The sequence below is a fragment of the Corvus moneduloides genome, chromosome 22 (genome assembly GCF_009650955.1).
Source record: "Corvus moneduloides isolate bCorMon1 chromosome 22, bCorMon1.pri, whole genome shotgun sequence".
In the NCBI taxonomy this organism is placed as follows: domain Eukaryota; kingdom Metazoa; phylum Chordata; class Aves; order Passeriformes; family Corvidae; genus Corvus; species Corvus moneduloides.
The window spans coordinates 2,887,855-2,904,280 of record NC_045497.1 but is presented as its reverse complement, the minus strand read 5'-3'; the positions used below and the strand labels follow the sequence as shown (position 1 = coordinate 2,904,280).

The window sequence follows — 16,426 nt, the reverse complement described above, 5'->3', positions numbered from 1 at the left end:
GCTTCCCCCCCACCCAGCAGAAAAATTTGTGTTCCAGAGCCACTCATTGCTGATTTTCTGTCAAACCTGTGCTCTGCAGCCCCTCATGGCTGATCTTCTGTTAAACCCTGCTCCACAGTCCCTCATTGTCGATTTTCTCTCAAACCTGTACTCCAAAGCCCCTCACTGCTGATTTTCTGTTACACTCAGCTCCGCAGCCCCTCGCTGATGGTTTTCTGCTAAATCCCTGCTCCACAGCCCTTCATTGATGATTTTCTGTTGAAACTCTTCTCCGCAGCCCCTCACGGACTATTTTATGTTATACCTGTACTCCACAGCCCCTCATGGCTGGTTTTCTCTCAAACCTGTGCTCCACAGCCCCTCAGTGCCAATTTTCTGCTGAAACTCTTCTCCACAGCCACTCATTTCTGTTTTACAGCCCCCAGCCACGTTTTACCCGTGATGCCGCTTGGTGAAGGCCCAAGCACAGAAAATGTCCCCCGAGGACCTCGCCGCCCTGCTCTGCGGGGAAGGGGACGAGCACCTCTCCCAGCAGGAATTTCCAGTAGCCACCGCTTTTTATCTGGCTGCCTTCAGCTGCTGTGCCCCCACAGCAGTGCAGAGAGTGAAATCCTTGGGCCACGGGCTCTGGGAGCGAGTGGTGGCCACCCTGGAGGCCTGGTGCAGAGGCAAGGGTCAGATCCCCAAGATCCAGAGTAGGAATTTGGCCGTGGTGTCCCTCAGTGTGGGAATAGCTGCGATTTTCCTCTCCACCCTGATTCCCGAGAACGTGGTGGCCTCGGTGTACAAGCTGGAGGCCCTGCTCCGGCGAGGGTGCTCGGAGGAGGTGGTGAGCAAATGCAATCTCCTGCTCGAGGCTAACCCGAGGGATTCCATGGAGCTGCTGCTGCTGAGGGCACTGGCCCGGGTGCTCTCGGGGACACAGGCTGGGAAGGGAGTCGTGGATTACGTCCAGGCCTTTGTGCTGCATCAAACTGAGGCAGTGGCCTACGTGTGCAGCAGGCAAAGGGAGCACCTGCCCCAGGTCGTCCAGGCCTTCTCTGATCACCTCTCCACGTGCCAGGAGGAAAGCCCAGGCTGCAGGTCCTTGCAGCAGTGGCTGGGTGACTGCTACAGCTTCCTGGCTGCGGTGGCACCGGGGCACACCTGGGTGTGCAGGGCGCGGGCAGCCCACCTCCTAAAAACAGGCAAATTTCAGGAGTGTGTGGCTGTTTGCACCAAGGCCCTCGAGGGCTTCTCAGCTGAGAATCTCGGAGGTGAGGACGTTCTGGCTCTGCTCCTGGAACGAGCTGCTGGGTATTTCTTCCTGGGCGGATGGACACAGGAAATGATGCAGGATTTAGCAGCAGCCTTTGCAGCAGACCCTGCCCGGGCAATGAAATGCTTTGAAGAGCTTTTCTCACCCCATGATGCTGAGAAGATTGAGGAGCAGGCCAGAGCTGCCCTGGAGGGGAGGTTTGCAGCGTACAGGGAGGCTGTGCGTGCTCGGGCTGAGCTCAGGGGCAATCGTGGCACTGAGCTGCTCCCTCCTGTCATCCAGACAATCCAGCTGCTCCTGCACATCTGCCCAGGGTCCAGCCGGGAGCTCAGTGTCCGGCTGGCAGACTGTCACCTCCTGCAGGGACACCCCGGGGCCGCCCTGGACATCTGTGAGCAGCTGCTGGCAGCAGAGCAGAACACTTACCACAACACCCTGCTGGCACTGCGAGGCTTCTGCTCCCTCCATGCCCAGGACCACCATGGAGCCTTGCAGGACTTCCAGAGGGTCATTGAGCACGATTCCCCACATCCCAACAGCTGCATCAAAGCCCTGTGTGGGCGTGGGCTGATCCGGATTTCTGGTGGCAGCAATTACTTGACAGCCCTGGATTATATCACAGCCTGCCAGTTAAAGCTGGAAGAAACCATCTTCACCATCAAGTCCTATGTGCCATGGAACCAGAGGGGATTGCTGCTGAAGGTCCTCCAGGAGGAAGGACAGATGATGCTCCAGAGGAAGAGGTACCCAGGAGGCAGCTCAGTTTCCTTTCAAAGAAAGCAAACAGGGCTGTGCACATTCCTAACCTTGAAGGTGCTTTGTTTTGTTGGCTTTTTTCCCCTCCAGAGATGCCCCTGGGGTTTTCCAGCTGGCTTCTCTCTTGGTGGAGCTGGACAGCTCTGACGAGGCATCCCGGATCCTGTGTGCTGATGCTCTGTACCAGATGGGCCGTGGGGAAGAAGCCCACAGGCTGCTGGCACTGGCCCTCTCCAGAAACCCCCAGAGAGCTCCTGTGCTGGCCAGGCTGGCCCTGCTGCAGCTGAAGAGAGGCTTTGTGTACGATGGCAACCAGGTAAGGAGCACCTGGAAAGCCTCATCCTCAGGGTCATTCCCTCCTGCTTGTCCCAGACTGCAGTGAAATTACAGATTAACCCTCGTCCTTTGGGTGCATTTCCCCTTTATAACTAAACTTTGCTGTTCAGAGCTCCCTGAATAGCAACAGGGAGAGCTGTGACACAGGGAAACTTGGAGCCCACGTGCAGAACCTCCAGCAGAATTTTGAAGATGTAAATACAGGGCTGACATTGCCATAAAATCACAGGGATTTGTGTCCAAAAGGCCACACAAGGACTCCCAGCTAAATCCAGCTCATTCCTCATGTCCTATTTAATGGCATTTTTCAGCACTTTAACCAGGCAGAGCATCCTGGTCCTGGGGACAACATTATGGGATTGGGAATGTTCCCTTGGAGAAAAAAAGGCACAAGTGCCACTTCTCTGATTATCCTAATGAAGCACTGGAGAGGAAAGACACAAACCCAGGAGCTCCAATATGAGTCTGCAGTTTTCTTTCTCCAGTGCTGATAAACTGTGCTTGAAACCCTGAATCCTACCCAGGATCACAATGCTGAATTCCCAGGCTCTGCCATCAGAGGGAACTATTGTATTTTTTTTTTAATGCCACATAAATTCTGCCAACCCATAAAGAGAAAGGTTTTACTGTCAGCACTTCGCTACTCTCTGTGAAAAATAAAAGTTTGCTGTAATTTGCCGCCTTTGGGAAGGCTCTTAATGAAGGGTGTGGCTTTATTAGAGTGCTGCCCTTGGAAGTTGGATTTCCATCTGCAGCTTCTGCTGCAAGTTCCGCTTGGAACATCTAAAAATTTCTCTTCAAAATGTTTTTATCCCGCCTGCCTCTCAGATGCCAATCACTTTTATCTATTAATAAAATAGAGAAAGTAATGAGTTCGGGAGATGTGTCTGGTATGTCAGGATAAAATTGTTCTTGTCCAGGCTTCTCTGGCTCAGATTTGAATATCCAGTACCTGTAAAAAACATCTTTTCATGCATTTTCATTGGAAATGCAGTAAAAAAGATGCTTGTTGAGGCAAAGATACCAAAGGTCAGGCAGGATTTTTTTCCAGGAGCACAGTAATTTGTGGGTTTGAATCCATGCTTTTCCCAGATTCCTAATAACAATATTAAATATACATAAATTAATATATTCCTAATAACAATACTAAAAATAAGGCACAGCACTTCCCTGACTTTCCATTAATTTACTGGTTTTGATTTTTCAGTCAAAAGGGCCACTGGAATCCTTGTGTTCCACACATTCTCTTTTTTGGGCAATCATCCTGTATTTACACAAACACTCCACTGCCAATGTGGAGCAGATGCTGCCCTAACCAAGCAGTGCCAGGTATTTGCCCAGAATTATTTCCACAGCTGCAGTGGTGGTGAGGAAAGATAAGAATTCCCATTTTCTCCGACCTGCATTCACAGCAGGGAAGATAAATCAGGAGATTTGTGGTCCTTGGCTGGCTGAAGCCCCGGGGAGAGGTGGGGAAGCTGGGAAAGGGCACAATGGTCTCACACACAACCTCACATTTCCTCATGCAACTCTTTCTCTGCTGCCTTTTCCTCTCCCATCCTTAAGCTGCTGAAGAGAGTGATCAGAACTGGAGACTCCTCCTGCCTCCTGCCAATCCTGGACATTTTCCAGGATGAGGACCGAAAGCTGCTGCAGAGCCACTGCCGCTGGCGAGCCCTGGCCATCCTGAAGGGCAAACAGGAGGGTGCTGCCATCAAAGAGGCCATTGCCCACCTCTCCTTTGCCATCCTTGCTGCAGGTAGGACACCAGGATGCCAGTGGGATTTGCTCCTAAGGGAAATCACATGGATGGGACAGGATGTCCAGCCAGATCTCCTCTTTCACCTCAAACAGCAGATTCATCTAGGCCACGAAGTGGTGTAATTAAACAATAACTAAATTAATTGTTAATTCCTTGAAATGGGTTCAGCTCAGTTCTACAGGGACATCAGCCCCTTTTCCTTATGCAGCTTGTGTAGCTCCAGTGCAAAGGAGTGAATGCAGCCCCTCCCACGTTTCACCATCCCAGCTTTCCCTAAGGAGAGAGACCAGGCTGACATGGAAATGCTTCTGGCGTGTTCCAAGTAAAACCATGTTTGTATGGAAATCTGCCTTTCACTCTGAGCAAATGTTATGACAGCAGCACTGAGAAGAAGAGAGACTGGCTCGTGGAAGTGGAATAAAAACCCTGGTAATTGCTTGGAGATGGTTCCATTTCACAGCCCGTGCATTCCAGCTTATCAGCTCCCCACCTGCTAGAACAGATGCTTGTTAAGAAATAGATATTGTCTTTAGAGGAGCCAACTGGTAGAGCTCCAGAGTGATAATAACCTTTGGTACAGAAGTTTTGGAGCAAGTCAGGAGGGTGAAAAGCCTCATTCCTGCAGAGCAATTGCTTGGAGCCTGTCTGCTGGCTGATCCCTGCAGGCAGCTGCGTTCGCCGACCTCCCAATGAAAACATATTTCTAGTGGCACTGATGATTTATCATCCAATATTGGATGCCACAGTTATTGATTGCAACCCTGGGCACGTTAAGATCCTTATCGAAATTGCCTTGGAAGGAAGGGATATGTGGATGGCAGGGAGAGAAATGCTCTGCAGGCAGGGAGTGGAGGGAGCAGGATTTTCACTGACAACTCTATGTGTTTATTTGGGCAGCACTTGCATGAAAGCAGAGGAAAAAAAGCAGCTCAGTATCACAACTCCCAGTGCATATTAATTCTGGCAGGGAATTAGCCAGTCCCATCTGGATAACTCATTTATCCAAAACAATGTGTTCCTTCCCTGCCCGTGGCAGGAGGTTGTGGACTCTTTAAGGTCCCTTCCAACCCAAACTATTCCGCGATTCTGACTCCACTTTATTAAAACAGCCAAGTGGCTTCATGCCTCCACCCTCACATAGTCACAGATCTCCCTCTTAGAGCTTTCTCCTCTCATTTGTGCTGCTCCCACTCCAACCTGACACGGATTCTTTTTTCCTTTCAACTCTCGACTGATAACGTGTGGTAGGAATTCCACTTGCAACCAAAATAAAGGAAACTTCCACTCCAGCAAACTCTCATTGTGCTTCATCCTGAGGTATCCTCAGGCCAAGTGGAGTTTTTCCATAGCTTCCTGTGGGTATCCTTGCAGTAACCATGGCTGCATCCCTGTACTCCAGGTGGCTATGCCGAGGATTGCCTTCTCACCAGGGCCCGATGCTATGGGCGCCTTGGGCAGATGAAAACTGCCATTTTTGACTTCAGTGCTGTCCTGAAGGAAGACCCCAGGAATGTGCAAGCTCTGAGCGGCCGAGGGTTCGTTCACCTCGCTCTGAGGCAGCAGAAGGTACTGTCCTTGTGGGGCTTCGCTGATTTTTCTGAGGGTATTGAACAATATGAGTGCAAGGTGTCACAGGATTTGTTATGGAATCACTGGAATCAGGAGTTTCTCCCAGAATTTGGGCAGTGAAAGGCTCTGGGTTTGGCTGGGTGTATGAACAGCCCACCTGACGTTACTGATTTCTTTCCCAAGGCTAGAGAGAGGAAGACTAAACCTTAGTTATGATTTTCAGTGATAACCCAAGGAGTTTCAAACACTTTGCGAACACTCATTCAAACCTGCCTTTATGATCTCATGTCATCTTTGCAAATGGAAAAGAAGCAGCACAAGGGACAGGGAAGAGAAAAGTGTTTCCATGGTTCACCAGAGAACAGAAAGCAGCTGAAAGAACAAATGATCAATACTTAATTATTGCTTCCATTTCTTTCCTTGGTGTTATTTTTCCACAGGAGGCAGTGCAAGATCTGATCTCAGCACTGAAGGTGGAGGCGGGGGCAGTGATCCCAGCAATCCTGTCCTTGAAGCCTGAAGCCCAAGGGTTGGTCACTGGGTGGCTCCTCCAGCACGGCAGGGCCGCTCTCACTGAGCTCGTGGCCACCAAAGACCTCCCAGGAGAAGAAACCCTCGGGGACCTTCTCACGATGGCAAAAGCACTGACCAAAATCTGCAAGGCTGCACAACATCACATCTTCTACGCCGATGTTTTGATGGCAAATGGTGAGTTCCTGTCCTTCAGCACAGCTGGGCAGGCCTGGTGGATGAGGCCTCATTTTCTTGGTGAAATGAAACTGAAGATTTCAATTCAGTGACATTAAACGCTTCCATCCTTCTTGCTCTTTTGTGCAACATTTAGGATTTCTCATATGTTCACATTTTTATCACATGGAAGGCTTTGAGGCTGGTTTTCTTAGCTAAAACTGTCTGACACAACAATGTCACTGTCCACATGTCAATGGATAGAAGTGAATGTTAAATAGTGAGTGCACTGCTGGATAATGCTGGATAATGCTGGATGGTGCTGGAGAATGTTGGATGGTGCTGGATAATGCTGGATAGTGCTGGATGGTGCTTCTCAAGAGAAGTTTGAAACCATTTTGGGACAGGGTATAATGTAATTAACACCTTCAGATGTGGACTGGCTGCCTGAACCCTGCCTCACTGAGTTTTCTCGGTGCCTTTCTCCCCATGGGATGAGTTATGGAGCTTGTGCTGGTGTTTCCCAACAGGAAGGCACCAAGAGGCCCTCAAGCACCTGCAGGAAGCCTTTGGCCACTGTCCTGCTGAGGACTTTGCCAGGGCTCGCCTGGCTGTGCTGCAGCTGCAGAACAGGAACGTGGCAGAGGCAACAGCCCAGCTCAGCACCCTGGCCAGGAGAGATGAAAAGGACTTGGCCTTTCTCCTGAACTTTGTAGACACCAAGCAACAGCAGCATCTCGCTCAGGTACGACACTTTTTTTTGATCACACATCCATGGATTCAGTAGGGAAAGAATTGGGAAGCAAAACGGGGCTTGCAGGGATTTCTCCCTGCCTTGAGAAGTGTGTGGGCAGAGGTTTATCAGATGGTCAGGGCATAAATTGCCTTTTCCTCCAGCTGGGTCAGGGAGTTGGAGCCAAACTTCTTCCATTGCAGTGACCTTGATCAGTCTCTAAGAATCCATCACTGCCACACCTGAGCACTTGGAATTCCTTGTTGGTTTCCCTGGCATGAAACCTGGTGATGCCCACACTGAAATTCAGGGGACGTGAGGGGCAGGATGCAGGAATTTAACGAGATCATTGCTAATTGTTGAACTCTGAGGGATACATGGAGCTCATGGATGGATCCTGGTGAAGGGGGATCCATGTTTTGTTCATTTTCTTGGTGAAATGAAACTGAAGATTTCAATTCAGTGACATTAAATGCTTCCATCCTTCTTGCTCTTTTGTGCAACATTTAGGATTTCTAATATGTTCTTTCTAATATGTTCACATTTTCATAAAATGAAAGGCTTTGAGGCCAGGCTTTTTTAGCTAAAACTGGCACAACAATGTCACATTGCTCTAGTGCCCCCCCCGAGTATTTATTATTCAGCATTTTTTCAAGTTTCTCCCCCAAAGTACACCCAGAAAGTATCTCCAATAATAAGGCAGGACAAGGTCAGATTGATGGCAAAGAGTTTTAACACTCAGTCAAGCATCTGCAATTCTGATTACCCAGAAGCTCTGTGTTCTGAGAATCAGTTTGCTTCCTTTTATTCAATTTGTTGCTGGTGTGCACCCTGGTGAGAAGCTATATTGTTATGCTCTCTCCCAGGTTATAAAGCAAACAACATGCTGATATCCTTAATGCAGCAAGAGGAGCCCTTGGAATGTATTTTAACAGAACAGCAGGAGGATATAAGTAAACAAGTATTAATTTACCAGTCCCCAGACATGCCCCATTACAGAGAAAAGAGCCCCTCTCTTCTAAATAATGTAAAAAGTTCAGTCTTAGGGGGAACAGTTGGAAGATTTCAGAGGCAATTTGCAATCTTCCACTTTAGAAAGCTGATAAAGGAACAATTGAGACTGTGACTAGGGAGGCCCTAAGGAGGTGTCTGAAAATGAAGACACATTTTCCAGCTGAATTTCCCCTGCTGCCACATCCCTCCTTCTGTGGGGAAGCCTCACAGCCCAGTCCATCCGTGCTGCTTCCTGAGGCGACACAGGAGGGATGTTCTTTGCTGTCAATAAGAAAAGAAAAATGAGAAGAAAAAACAAAGCAACTTTTGTATGGCTCTCACTGCGCCCATGTGTGAGAACCCACTGGTGCCACAGGTGAGTGAAGCCTTTAAAATGGGAGAGGAACTTATTTCTGTCTCTTTTTGGCAGCTGTGTCTGAAATAAAACCCCTCACTGTGGCTTATTTATCGTGAGAGGTTATTTATCTGCTTATTTATCTGCTTGAGACAAGAGGTGTGACCAGGCTGATTTCAAAACTGGAGCCCAATACCAGTGCTGGAAGTTCAAAAAGAAAACATTACTCTCTTTCATCTTGTGCTTTTGTTCAGCTAGTAAATGTTTGAACTCGAGCACCTGGGGGTTTTTAGATGTGTTTTGTGACCAGGGGATGAGTGTGTGCTCTCTGGGGTGGGGAAGGAATTGTTTCATCCACCTGCCCCGTGTCTCAAAGGATTTCCCAGCAGCACTTCCTTTTTTCCTGCAAGGTTATTCCAGTTTGTGAAAGGAAGATCTTGGTAAAAGCAAAGTTAAAAAAGCTTAGAGACAGAATTAGTGCTAAAATTCCCAATGATGCCCAAATTTTGCCACGGTTCCTACCCTGGAAGAGGGAGTTTACTCTGTTACCTTCATTTCCCAGGTAGGAAAAGGAGAGTTCAGAGTTTACACCCAGTCTCAGCACCCCAGCACAAAAGCATTTCTGCCACGTTGGTTTTTGAGTATTTGGAATTACAGGCATTTAAAAAACGTGTCATCGTTATCCTGGAGCCAGGTCTGAAGAGCTAAAAATAGTTCTGCATAAGCTGAATAGGAAAGGGTGGAGGAAGGAGAGAGCTCCTTGATGTACTCTATTTATTTTTTTCATGGAAAACAAAGCAATAAAATTCTCCCGTTATTTATAGTCAAAGGGGTCCCACGCTGAGAAATTTGTAAACAACTGGGAGAGCCCCATGGGAATAGGAATCTGAAAGATTTATTAAGCTGCAAAAGGTCAGAGGAAGGGAGTTTGCTTGCTGCTAGTGCAGCTTCAACCCTTGGGTTTCCTAAGTCAGGGGGTAAATGCACGACTGATTCCCAACCCCTCACACAGATCCTCAGGGCTGCAGCTTCTGTGGATGTCCAGATTCCTACAAAAAGGCTCTCCAAACCTGCATGGTCTGTGCCAGAACTAGGTGAAGTTGCCATTCCACATGCCCTTCACAGCATGTGCAGGTGGAGAAGGAAAGGCTTGCTCCAAACTCTTCTGAAAACATCCAACCCTCTCCCAAAGCTCAGAGTTCATCAGTCCATCTGCTGGGATTTACTGTTCAGGGCCTAACCCTTGGCCATAATCCCATGTCCAGTCAGCTCCTTACTCTTTTTTTCTAAGGAATCGAACCTTGGTCACATCATAAGGCTGGTCCCCAGGGACTGGAACCAAAAATGCCACAAAAATGTGTGTATTTATCTCTCAGTGAGGTGAATAGATGGAAGAAAGAGACACAGAGACCTAATCCAGGGATCCAGGGATCCACTCATGGACCTTTCCAGATGGTACCAGAATTATTTCAGTCTGGAAACCAAAATCAAACCTTTAGTGACAAGCTGGACTCGAGTTCCCCTGGAAAGGACCCCACAGATTTTCCTGCCCTTCCAGGTCACCTGCAATGAGGCTGATGACAAAAATGCTTCTCCAAGGCCACGTGCAGGGAGCAGCTGAACTCAGCTGTGCCATGTCCTTCCAAACCTTCTTTCCATAAGCCAGATTTTCATCTTTATCTTTGTTAGGAGATAATGTCCAAGCTGTTGATTAATCCTTTCCTGTTGCACACCAAAAAATGTCCCAGCTCGGGTCCCTGAAGTCAGGCAGAGCCAGAAGAGAATCCAGAATCCAGCTGCCCAACCTTTCTCCATCAGCAAGGATGAAAGGGAATCCTTTATTTTCAGGTGGGATTTTTCCTCCAAGTGTGGCAAGGGATGCAGAATCTCATGCCTTGATTTGGGGACTCTCAGGGAAATGTGAAAGAGTCAAAGCAGTGGCTCAGTGAATAGAGGCAATATTGCCTGTGGTGCAATAACCCCAAATGCCCCAGGTCAGAGCACTGAAACCTCCAGCATCAGATTCATCATTCAGCACAACCACACCAATTGTGTTTCCTTCTGCCTCTGAGACAACAAATGCACCTTAAAGGCTGAAAATGACAATTTAACTACACAAACACAAGGAATTTTGAGGAACTGCGCTGAGTTCCTTGGAACAACGTGATCCAGAACTTTGGAATTTCTAGGGGGAAAAAAACCACCTTCTCTTGCCAGGATGCTCCTCACACAGCTGCAATTCCACCTTGAACCCTGTTAAGTTCCTGCCACTGAGGGGACACTTGCATTGAGTGGTTGCCTTAAAAACATTTCAAAGGACAAAGTAATTGTGCTGCTCTTTAAATGCACACAAGACATCTGAGATGGGTTTGGACAGGCTGCCTGAAAATTTATGGCCAGAATTGTTAAAGCCAGGGGTTGGCACTATTTGGGGAGAGGTCCTATTGCTCTTTGTGAGAGACTTCTTAATAAATACGACTATGTCAAGCAAAATAGCAAAAAATATATATATTATAGGCATTATAACGAAATAACTGGGGCAGAATTCCTCATAAACCATGAGGAGAGGCTAAATTATTTCATGCCACTGCTCTCAGATGAGGTGCCAGGACTTGCCCTGCAGTATTGATCCCTTTCCTACAGAACCTGTTTTCCTCAGTTCTGGCAGAGAGTAATCAATCCTAAACACAGGCAGCCAAAATAAAAGGGGCACACAAAGAGACTGGAGGACCTGACCTGGCAACCAAGTGTGGCTGGGCTACCTGGATTTCTGCATCCAATTCAGGAGTTACCCTGTGAAAAGAGGAGGATGGAAACATTTATCCTTTGCTTGAAGCCTCAGCTTGTTTGGCTCAGCCTTTTGTACGCCCTCAGCTGCTGATGGCAGCCTTGTTTATAACCTGAATATTCACTCTGCTGCCGCACGTTAAAAGCTGTATTCATTACCAATAAAGGGAAATAATGAGAAATCCATCTGAGGCAAATAGTTCTAATGGAGTTTTCTTTATTGACCTCCACAAACCTAAAAATTATGTGGTTCTTCCTGCCTTCTCTATTTTCTTGTTGTTGTTTTTCCCTTCAGATGAGGGCAGAGAGTTCAAATTGCACTCGAGATTAACAATTAGCAAAGCCACCAGTTGGCCTTTTTTTCCCTTCAGCTTGGGTAAGCTCCAGCAGAGACAAAAAACTTCATTTTTTAGCACTGGCATTTGTGGGGCAGTACCTGAGGAGGTTGGTCCAGACAGCTTTTTGCTCATCATTCCTAAGGAATGTAAATGAATTCAGAAGAAATTCTGGCAGACAAAAAAAAGGAGAGGAGTTTAGAAGCTCCTGAGATAACAACGAGTACCCAGCGATCCAGGAGTTTTATATCTTATCTATATGCAAAAATACACCAACTATGAGTTCTCCAGCTAGATGGAATTTCAACATTTGACAAAGTAACTAAGATTTCTTAGTGTCTGTGTCTATGGCCAGTCCAGACCAGATACTCTCCTATTTTTTCCCCTTTATTAACTAACACAGATTAACTCTGTCCCCACAGGCAGCAGCCCAGGAAGGGAAGGTGCTGATGAGAGGCCATCACTATGAGGAGGCTCTGGGCTATCTCAGCCTGGCAGTGCTGGCCAGCAGAGACAGCCCCAGGTACCTGCGCCGCAGAGCCGCCTGCCTGATGCACCTGAAAAAATATGAGAGAGCTCTGAAAGACATGGAAAAAGTGATCCAGGGACACGGCTGTAACAGCCCAAAAACACAGGCTGGGGACCACTGCTGCCAGGGCTTCCTGCTGCTGGCCCTGGCTGAGGAGGAGGCAGCAGTGCAGCACTACATGGAGGCCCTGCAGCTGGACGAGCCCCTGGCCCTGGGCACCATCACAAACTGTCCTGGCAGGCACACTTTAACCAAAACATTTCACAAAGTAGCACAAAATAACTTTGAAAAGCAGCGTTATGAAGAGGCCTGGAAAATCACAGACTATGGGCTCAAAATTGATAAAAGCACTGAGCTCCAGAAGCTGAGAGCAAGACTCAAAAGAGAGGCATCGAGCTGTAGCATACATTGATTTCTCTGTTTGGGGACTTCCTGCTGTCTGATTGCTTTCTGGTTTGTTTGGGAGGCTGCAAGAATGAGGGAAAGATGAGAAAGATAAGAAAGATGAGAAGCTCATGATAAATATGCAACAGACATGACACCGAACGTGGGACAGCAGAATTGAGAGTAGAAAGTTTCAGGCAGAGAAACAAAACAAGAGAGCAATGAGGAAAAAAAGCAAATTGCAGCATTCAGGACTCCTTAAAATTATTGTGGATTCTGTAAACTCCCCATTGTGAAAAAAGTCTCTTTTTCTGGCTAAACTGAATGAATTCTAACACAGGGGGTCCAGTCCTCCTGAAGGAAAGCATTCAAATCACCTGCAGCTCGTGAATAATAATCGTGTGTTCCCTTGCTAGTATTTGATGAGCTCTAACATGTACAGTTCAATAAATTGGCCTTATTTTTATGGGCCAGTCAAAAGGATCAGTCAAAAGTAACTCCAGTAAGGTGTTTGTGAAGGACCATTTGTGTTACACCCCTCTCCTGCCCCGCTCCAGGAGGGAAGGATCTGCCCTTGTGGGAATGCAGTGGATTTGCCACAATCAGCACCAATATCGGGGATGGGGCACCACAAATGCCAAATAAACTCTTTTACTGCCCCAGTGTACAGTGAAATAACAGATAAGGTGAAGGGTGAGACTCAACAGAGATCAAACATCCACTCCAGGGACTCCTGCCCTGATATCCAAGGCGTACAGGCAGCTCCACTCCGGGCTTCACCTTGGATTCTCAGATCCCTCCATTTAGCCACGGCAGATAACAGGGATCATCTCTCCTTGGGGTGTCTGCCAGAGCTGCTGAATTCCATCCCTCACACTCCTGGGTGTTCAAACCCCAGAGCCAGCCCTGGAGCTCATCCAGAAGTGGCGATGCACAAGCAGGAGGTTGGAGGCAGCATCCAAGATGGGACTGTTCCCAGTGCTGCAGCATTCCTTCCTCCTCACCCCTGCTGGACAGCACGCACTCAGCCCCTGGCATGGTCAGGAGGGCTGTTTCTGCTGTCATGGCTCTGTTTTCCTGCTTTCAGGTGGACTTGGGGGCACCGCAGAGGCAGGGCTGGTCCATCCCTGGGGATTCACCTGTGAGATGGGAGCCCTCAGCTCAGTCCAGGTGGGGCCCAGGGCAGCAGCTCCTCTCTTGGTTCTGGCTGCTCCAAGGGAGTTGTCCCCATGGAGTGTGATAATATAACCAGGGAGAAAAACTGCTGAAACTACTGCTGAAAACAGAGATGAAAGCAGTGCTGAGGACTGCTCTGCTGCTTTGATTAGGATGAAAGGGAAGAGGGAGCATTTTCTTTTTTGTTGTATTGTTGTCTCAAAGGCAACATTCCAGGGTGGAACTTCATTCAGCAGCCATGGGATCAACCCCCAGCGCTGACACCACCTGGAACCTTCCACCTTTTCCTCTTCTCTGCATGCTCCTTTCTTCTGCCCTAATAGCACAGGTAAGACTGGGCTTCTTGCCCTTCAAATTTGATTTTAATCCTAGTGACGCTGATGAGGATTTTTCCCCGTAATGAGCATCAAGATATTGTGGGATAGCTTCTTCCCAAGCATGAAATTATATCCCTAAAAACCTGTTGGCTCCATTTGCAAGCCTAATGAAATAATTTTGCTCGTTTTTTCCTTCAAATGGTAACTAACAGACAGGAACTTCTCTGTGTCTCGAGAAATTTTTGAGAAGTGGTTGTTTAGGGCTTTGGAATTTTTTTTTAAGTCTCTCCATTATGTAAAAACTTTTTTCAGACATGGAAAGCACTGGGAATATAATCCAGTTGTCCTGTCTCCCAGGGTAATATTCCCTTCGTTAGTCTGGAAGTTTGGGGGATTTTGGCCTGTTCTTTTGTTAAGCAACATATTATTCTGATATAATGCATTTATTGCTCCCAAAGAAATATTTCTTTAACAATAAGGACCACAGGCATCCCTGCAAGATTGCCAGAGAGTTATCCTGAGGAAAAATTCCTTTTCAGGTGCCTGCCTGTTCCTCATGGCCTTGAGGAATGGCTGCTTCTCCCAGCAGTTCCTGACTCCTCTCATCAGCATTTTTATTGGTTTCTTTTATTTTCCTTGTCCTCTGTGCCCACGGAAGTCCTTTGCCTGTGCCTAAGCTTCTGATTGGTTCTTTATTTCTCTGTTGTGTTCTTACTCTTCCAAACAATTTCTAGGAGAGGGCTTGGAGCAACGTGGGATAGTGGGAGGTGTCCCTGCCCATGGCAGGGGTGGAACTGGATGGGCTTTAAGGTCCCTCCCAACCCAAACCAGCCCATGATTCTATGATTAGAGACAAGCCATTTTCTAAAAGAAATAAATAAATAAAAATTTGGTTCTAGTTCTGGCTTGAAGAATCTGCCTGGTAAACCTGCAGTGGTCATTTCTGTACATTTCTGTAACCTTAAGCTGCAGTTCGTGGGGACTGTGGAGCTGTTTCCCACTGCTTTGAAACCCTTCCCTCACTCTGTTCGAGCAGCCTATGGTTGAATGCTCAGAAAAGGAACTTTATTGCTCCTTGTACAATGTGCTTTAGGACATACCCTCAAGGAATTCTGCTGTAAATGTCACACAACTGTGAAAAATTCAAATATATTTATATTAATCAAGACTAATGTAATCAAGAAGAAAATACAACCTAATAAAAGGTGAAACTGGATACCTGTTTGTAATCCAGCTTGAAGCTGCAGTCATTAATTAATTACAGCTTAAACATCTGTCGTTTATCCAGCTCTGAGCTCCATACAGACACTTCCAACCATTTCTTTGTTCTGCGTGAATTTTGCTCCTTTAAAGCATTCTGCAACCTCAATAACAGCGTTGCACATCATCACCAGGTAATGAACAGTGAAAGTAAACTGTGAAATCGTGGTTGAGAATGTTCCTGCACAAACAGTGCCCTGCCAGGCTCGCCCCTCTGAAGCACTCCACATTCCTTCTAAGCATGTGAAAGGAAAATCAGATGTGAGAATATTTGCATCACAATTAGAGTTAGACAAGGGAGGTTTCCTGACCTCGTGCTCTGCAGTCCAGCAGGCAAAGAACAGCTTAGAAATGATGGCAAAGTGTTTGGAATTAAATATTCCACTGGAAGCTTTTCCTCAGAGTTCAGACAGAGTTAGCTTTGAGCTTTTGTGATCTCAGAAGGTTTAATTTCCTTTAAAACCCCATCACTCCCATTAATTTTTCCTATTTCACTTCACTGCGTGCTTCCAGGTACTAAGGGAGTCCAAACACTTGAACCAACTTCTGCAGCTGCTTTGGAAGCTGACACATCTCCAGGGAATTCATCTTCCTGCCTTTCAGCCCAAGTCATTGTGCTTCCCAGCCTTAGAGCGTGGTGGAAGTGTGGCTCTGGACCAGAGCCATGCAAACCCAGGAACTTAATGAGCTTCCCGTGTGCCCAAGTGAGGACAGTCCCCTTGGCTGGCAGGGGCAGATGTTTCACTCTAATGACAGCTAATCTAAAAGCCATTTCTTTTACCACCATGCCCCTGCAGAAGATTAACTGTGTTATCATGGTGCTGCTGCTGCATCCAGCAGTTTCCAATTTGCCAGGGCTCCGAGGAGTCACTGTCAGCAGGAATTTAATGTGTTACATGAAATTATCACTGCCTTTGGAGCCTGCCTTTGGAGCCTTGGCTGCTTCAGTTGGATGTCAGCCACACTGGTCTGTGCTGGGATCTGCTGGTTCACTCAACCATTACTCAGTGGCACCTTAAGAAAAGCAGTTCATTATTTAGGAGGCACGGCATTCCAAAGCTGTGGGATTCAGAAGTCTCTTTCCCCTCCTGCTCCTGCTGTGGGTTTCAGGAATGACTTTTCCATAACCATTTGTTCTGTCAATGCTGCAGAGACTGCACCAGCCCACAGGTGAGTACAGGCAGCCCTG

The 16,426-nt window shown here is 47.4% G+C and overlaps 1 protein-coding gene across 1 annotated transcript; it reads left to right on the top strand.

Moving 5' to 3' along the window:
* Positions 1-426: 426 nt before the first annotated feature.
* Positions 427-14,769, top strand: TTC34 (tetratricopeptide repeat domain 34). The gene is made up of 7 exons (XM_032131896.1): positions 427-2,001; positions 2,105-2,330; positions 3,917-4,109; positions 5,512-5,678; positions 6,122-6,389; positions 6,899-7,113; positions 11,994-14,769. Exons 1-7 carry the CDS (start codon positions 473-475, stop codon positions 12,510-12,512), a joined length of 3,117 nt encoding a protein of 1,038 aa, XP_031987787.1. The 5' UTR covers positions 427-472; the 3' UTR covers positions 12,513-14,769.
* Positions 14,770-16,426: the final 1,657 nt, after the last annotated feature.

Excerpts from the sequence above, each read along its gene's own strand:
- TTC34 (XM_032131896.1), top strand. The coding sequence starts at position 473 with ATGTCCCCCGAGGACCTCGCCGCCCTGCTCTGCGGGGAAGGGGACGAG. Across the intron at positions 2,002-2,104 it reads ATGATGCTCCAGAGGAAGAG|AGATGCCCCTGGGGTTTTCC; the intron begins GTACCCAGGAGG and ends TTTCCCCTCCAG. Across the intron at positions 5,679-6,121 it reads TCGCTCTGAGGCAGCAGAAG|GAGGCAGTGCAAGATCTGAT; the intron begins GTACTGTCCTTG and ends ATTTTTCCACAG.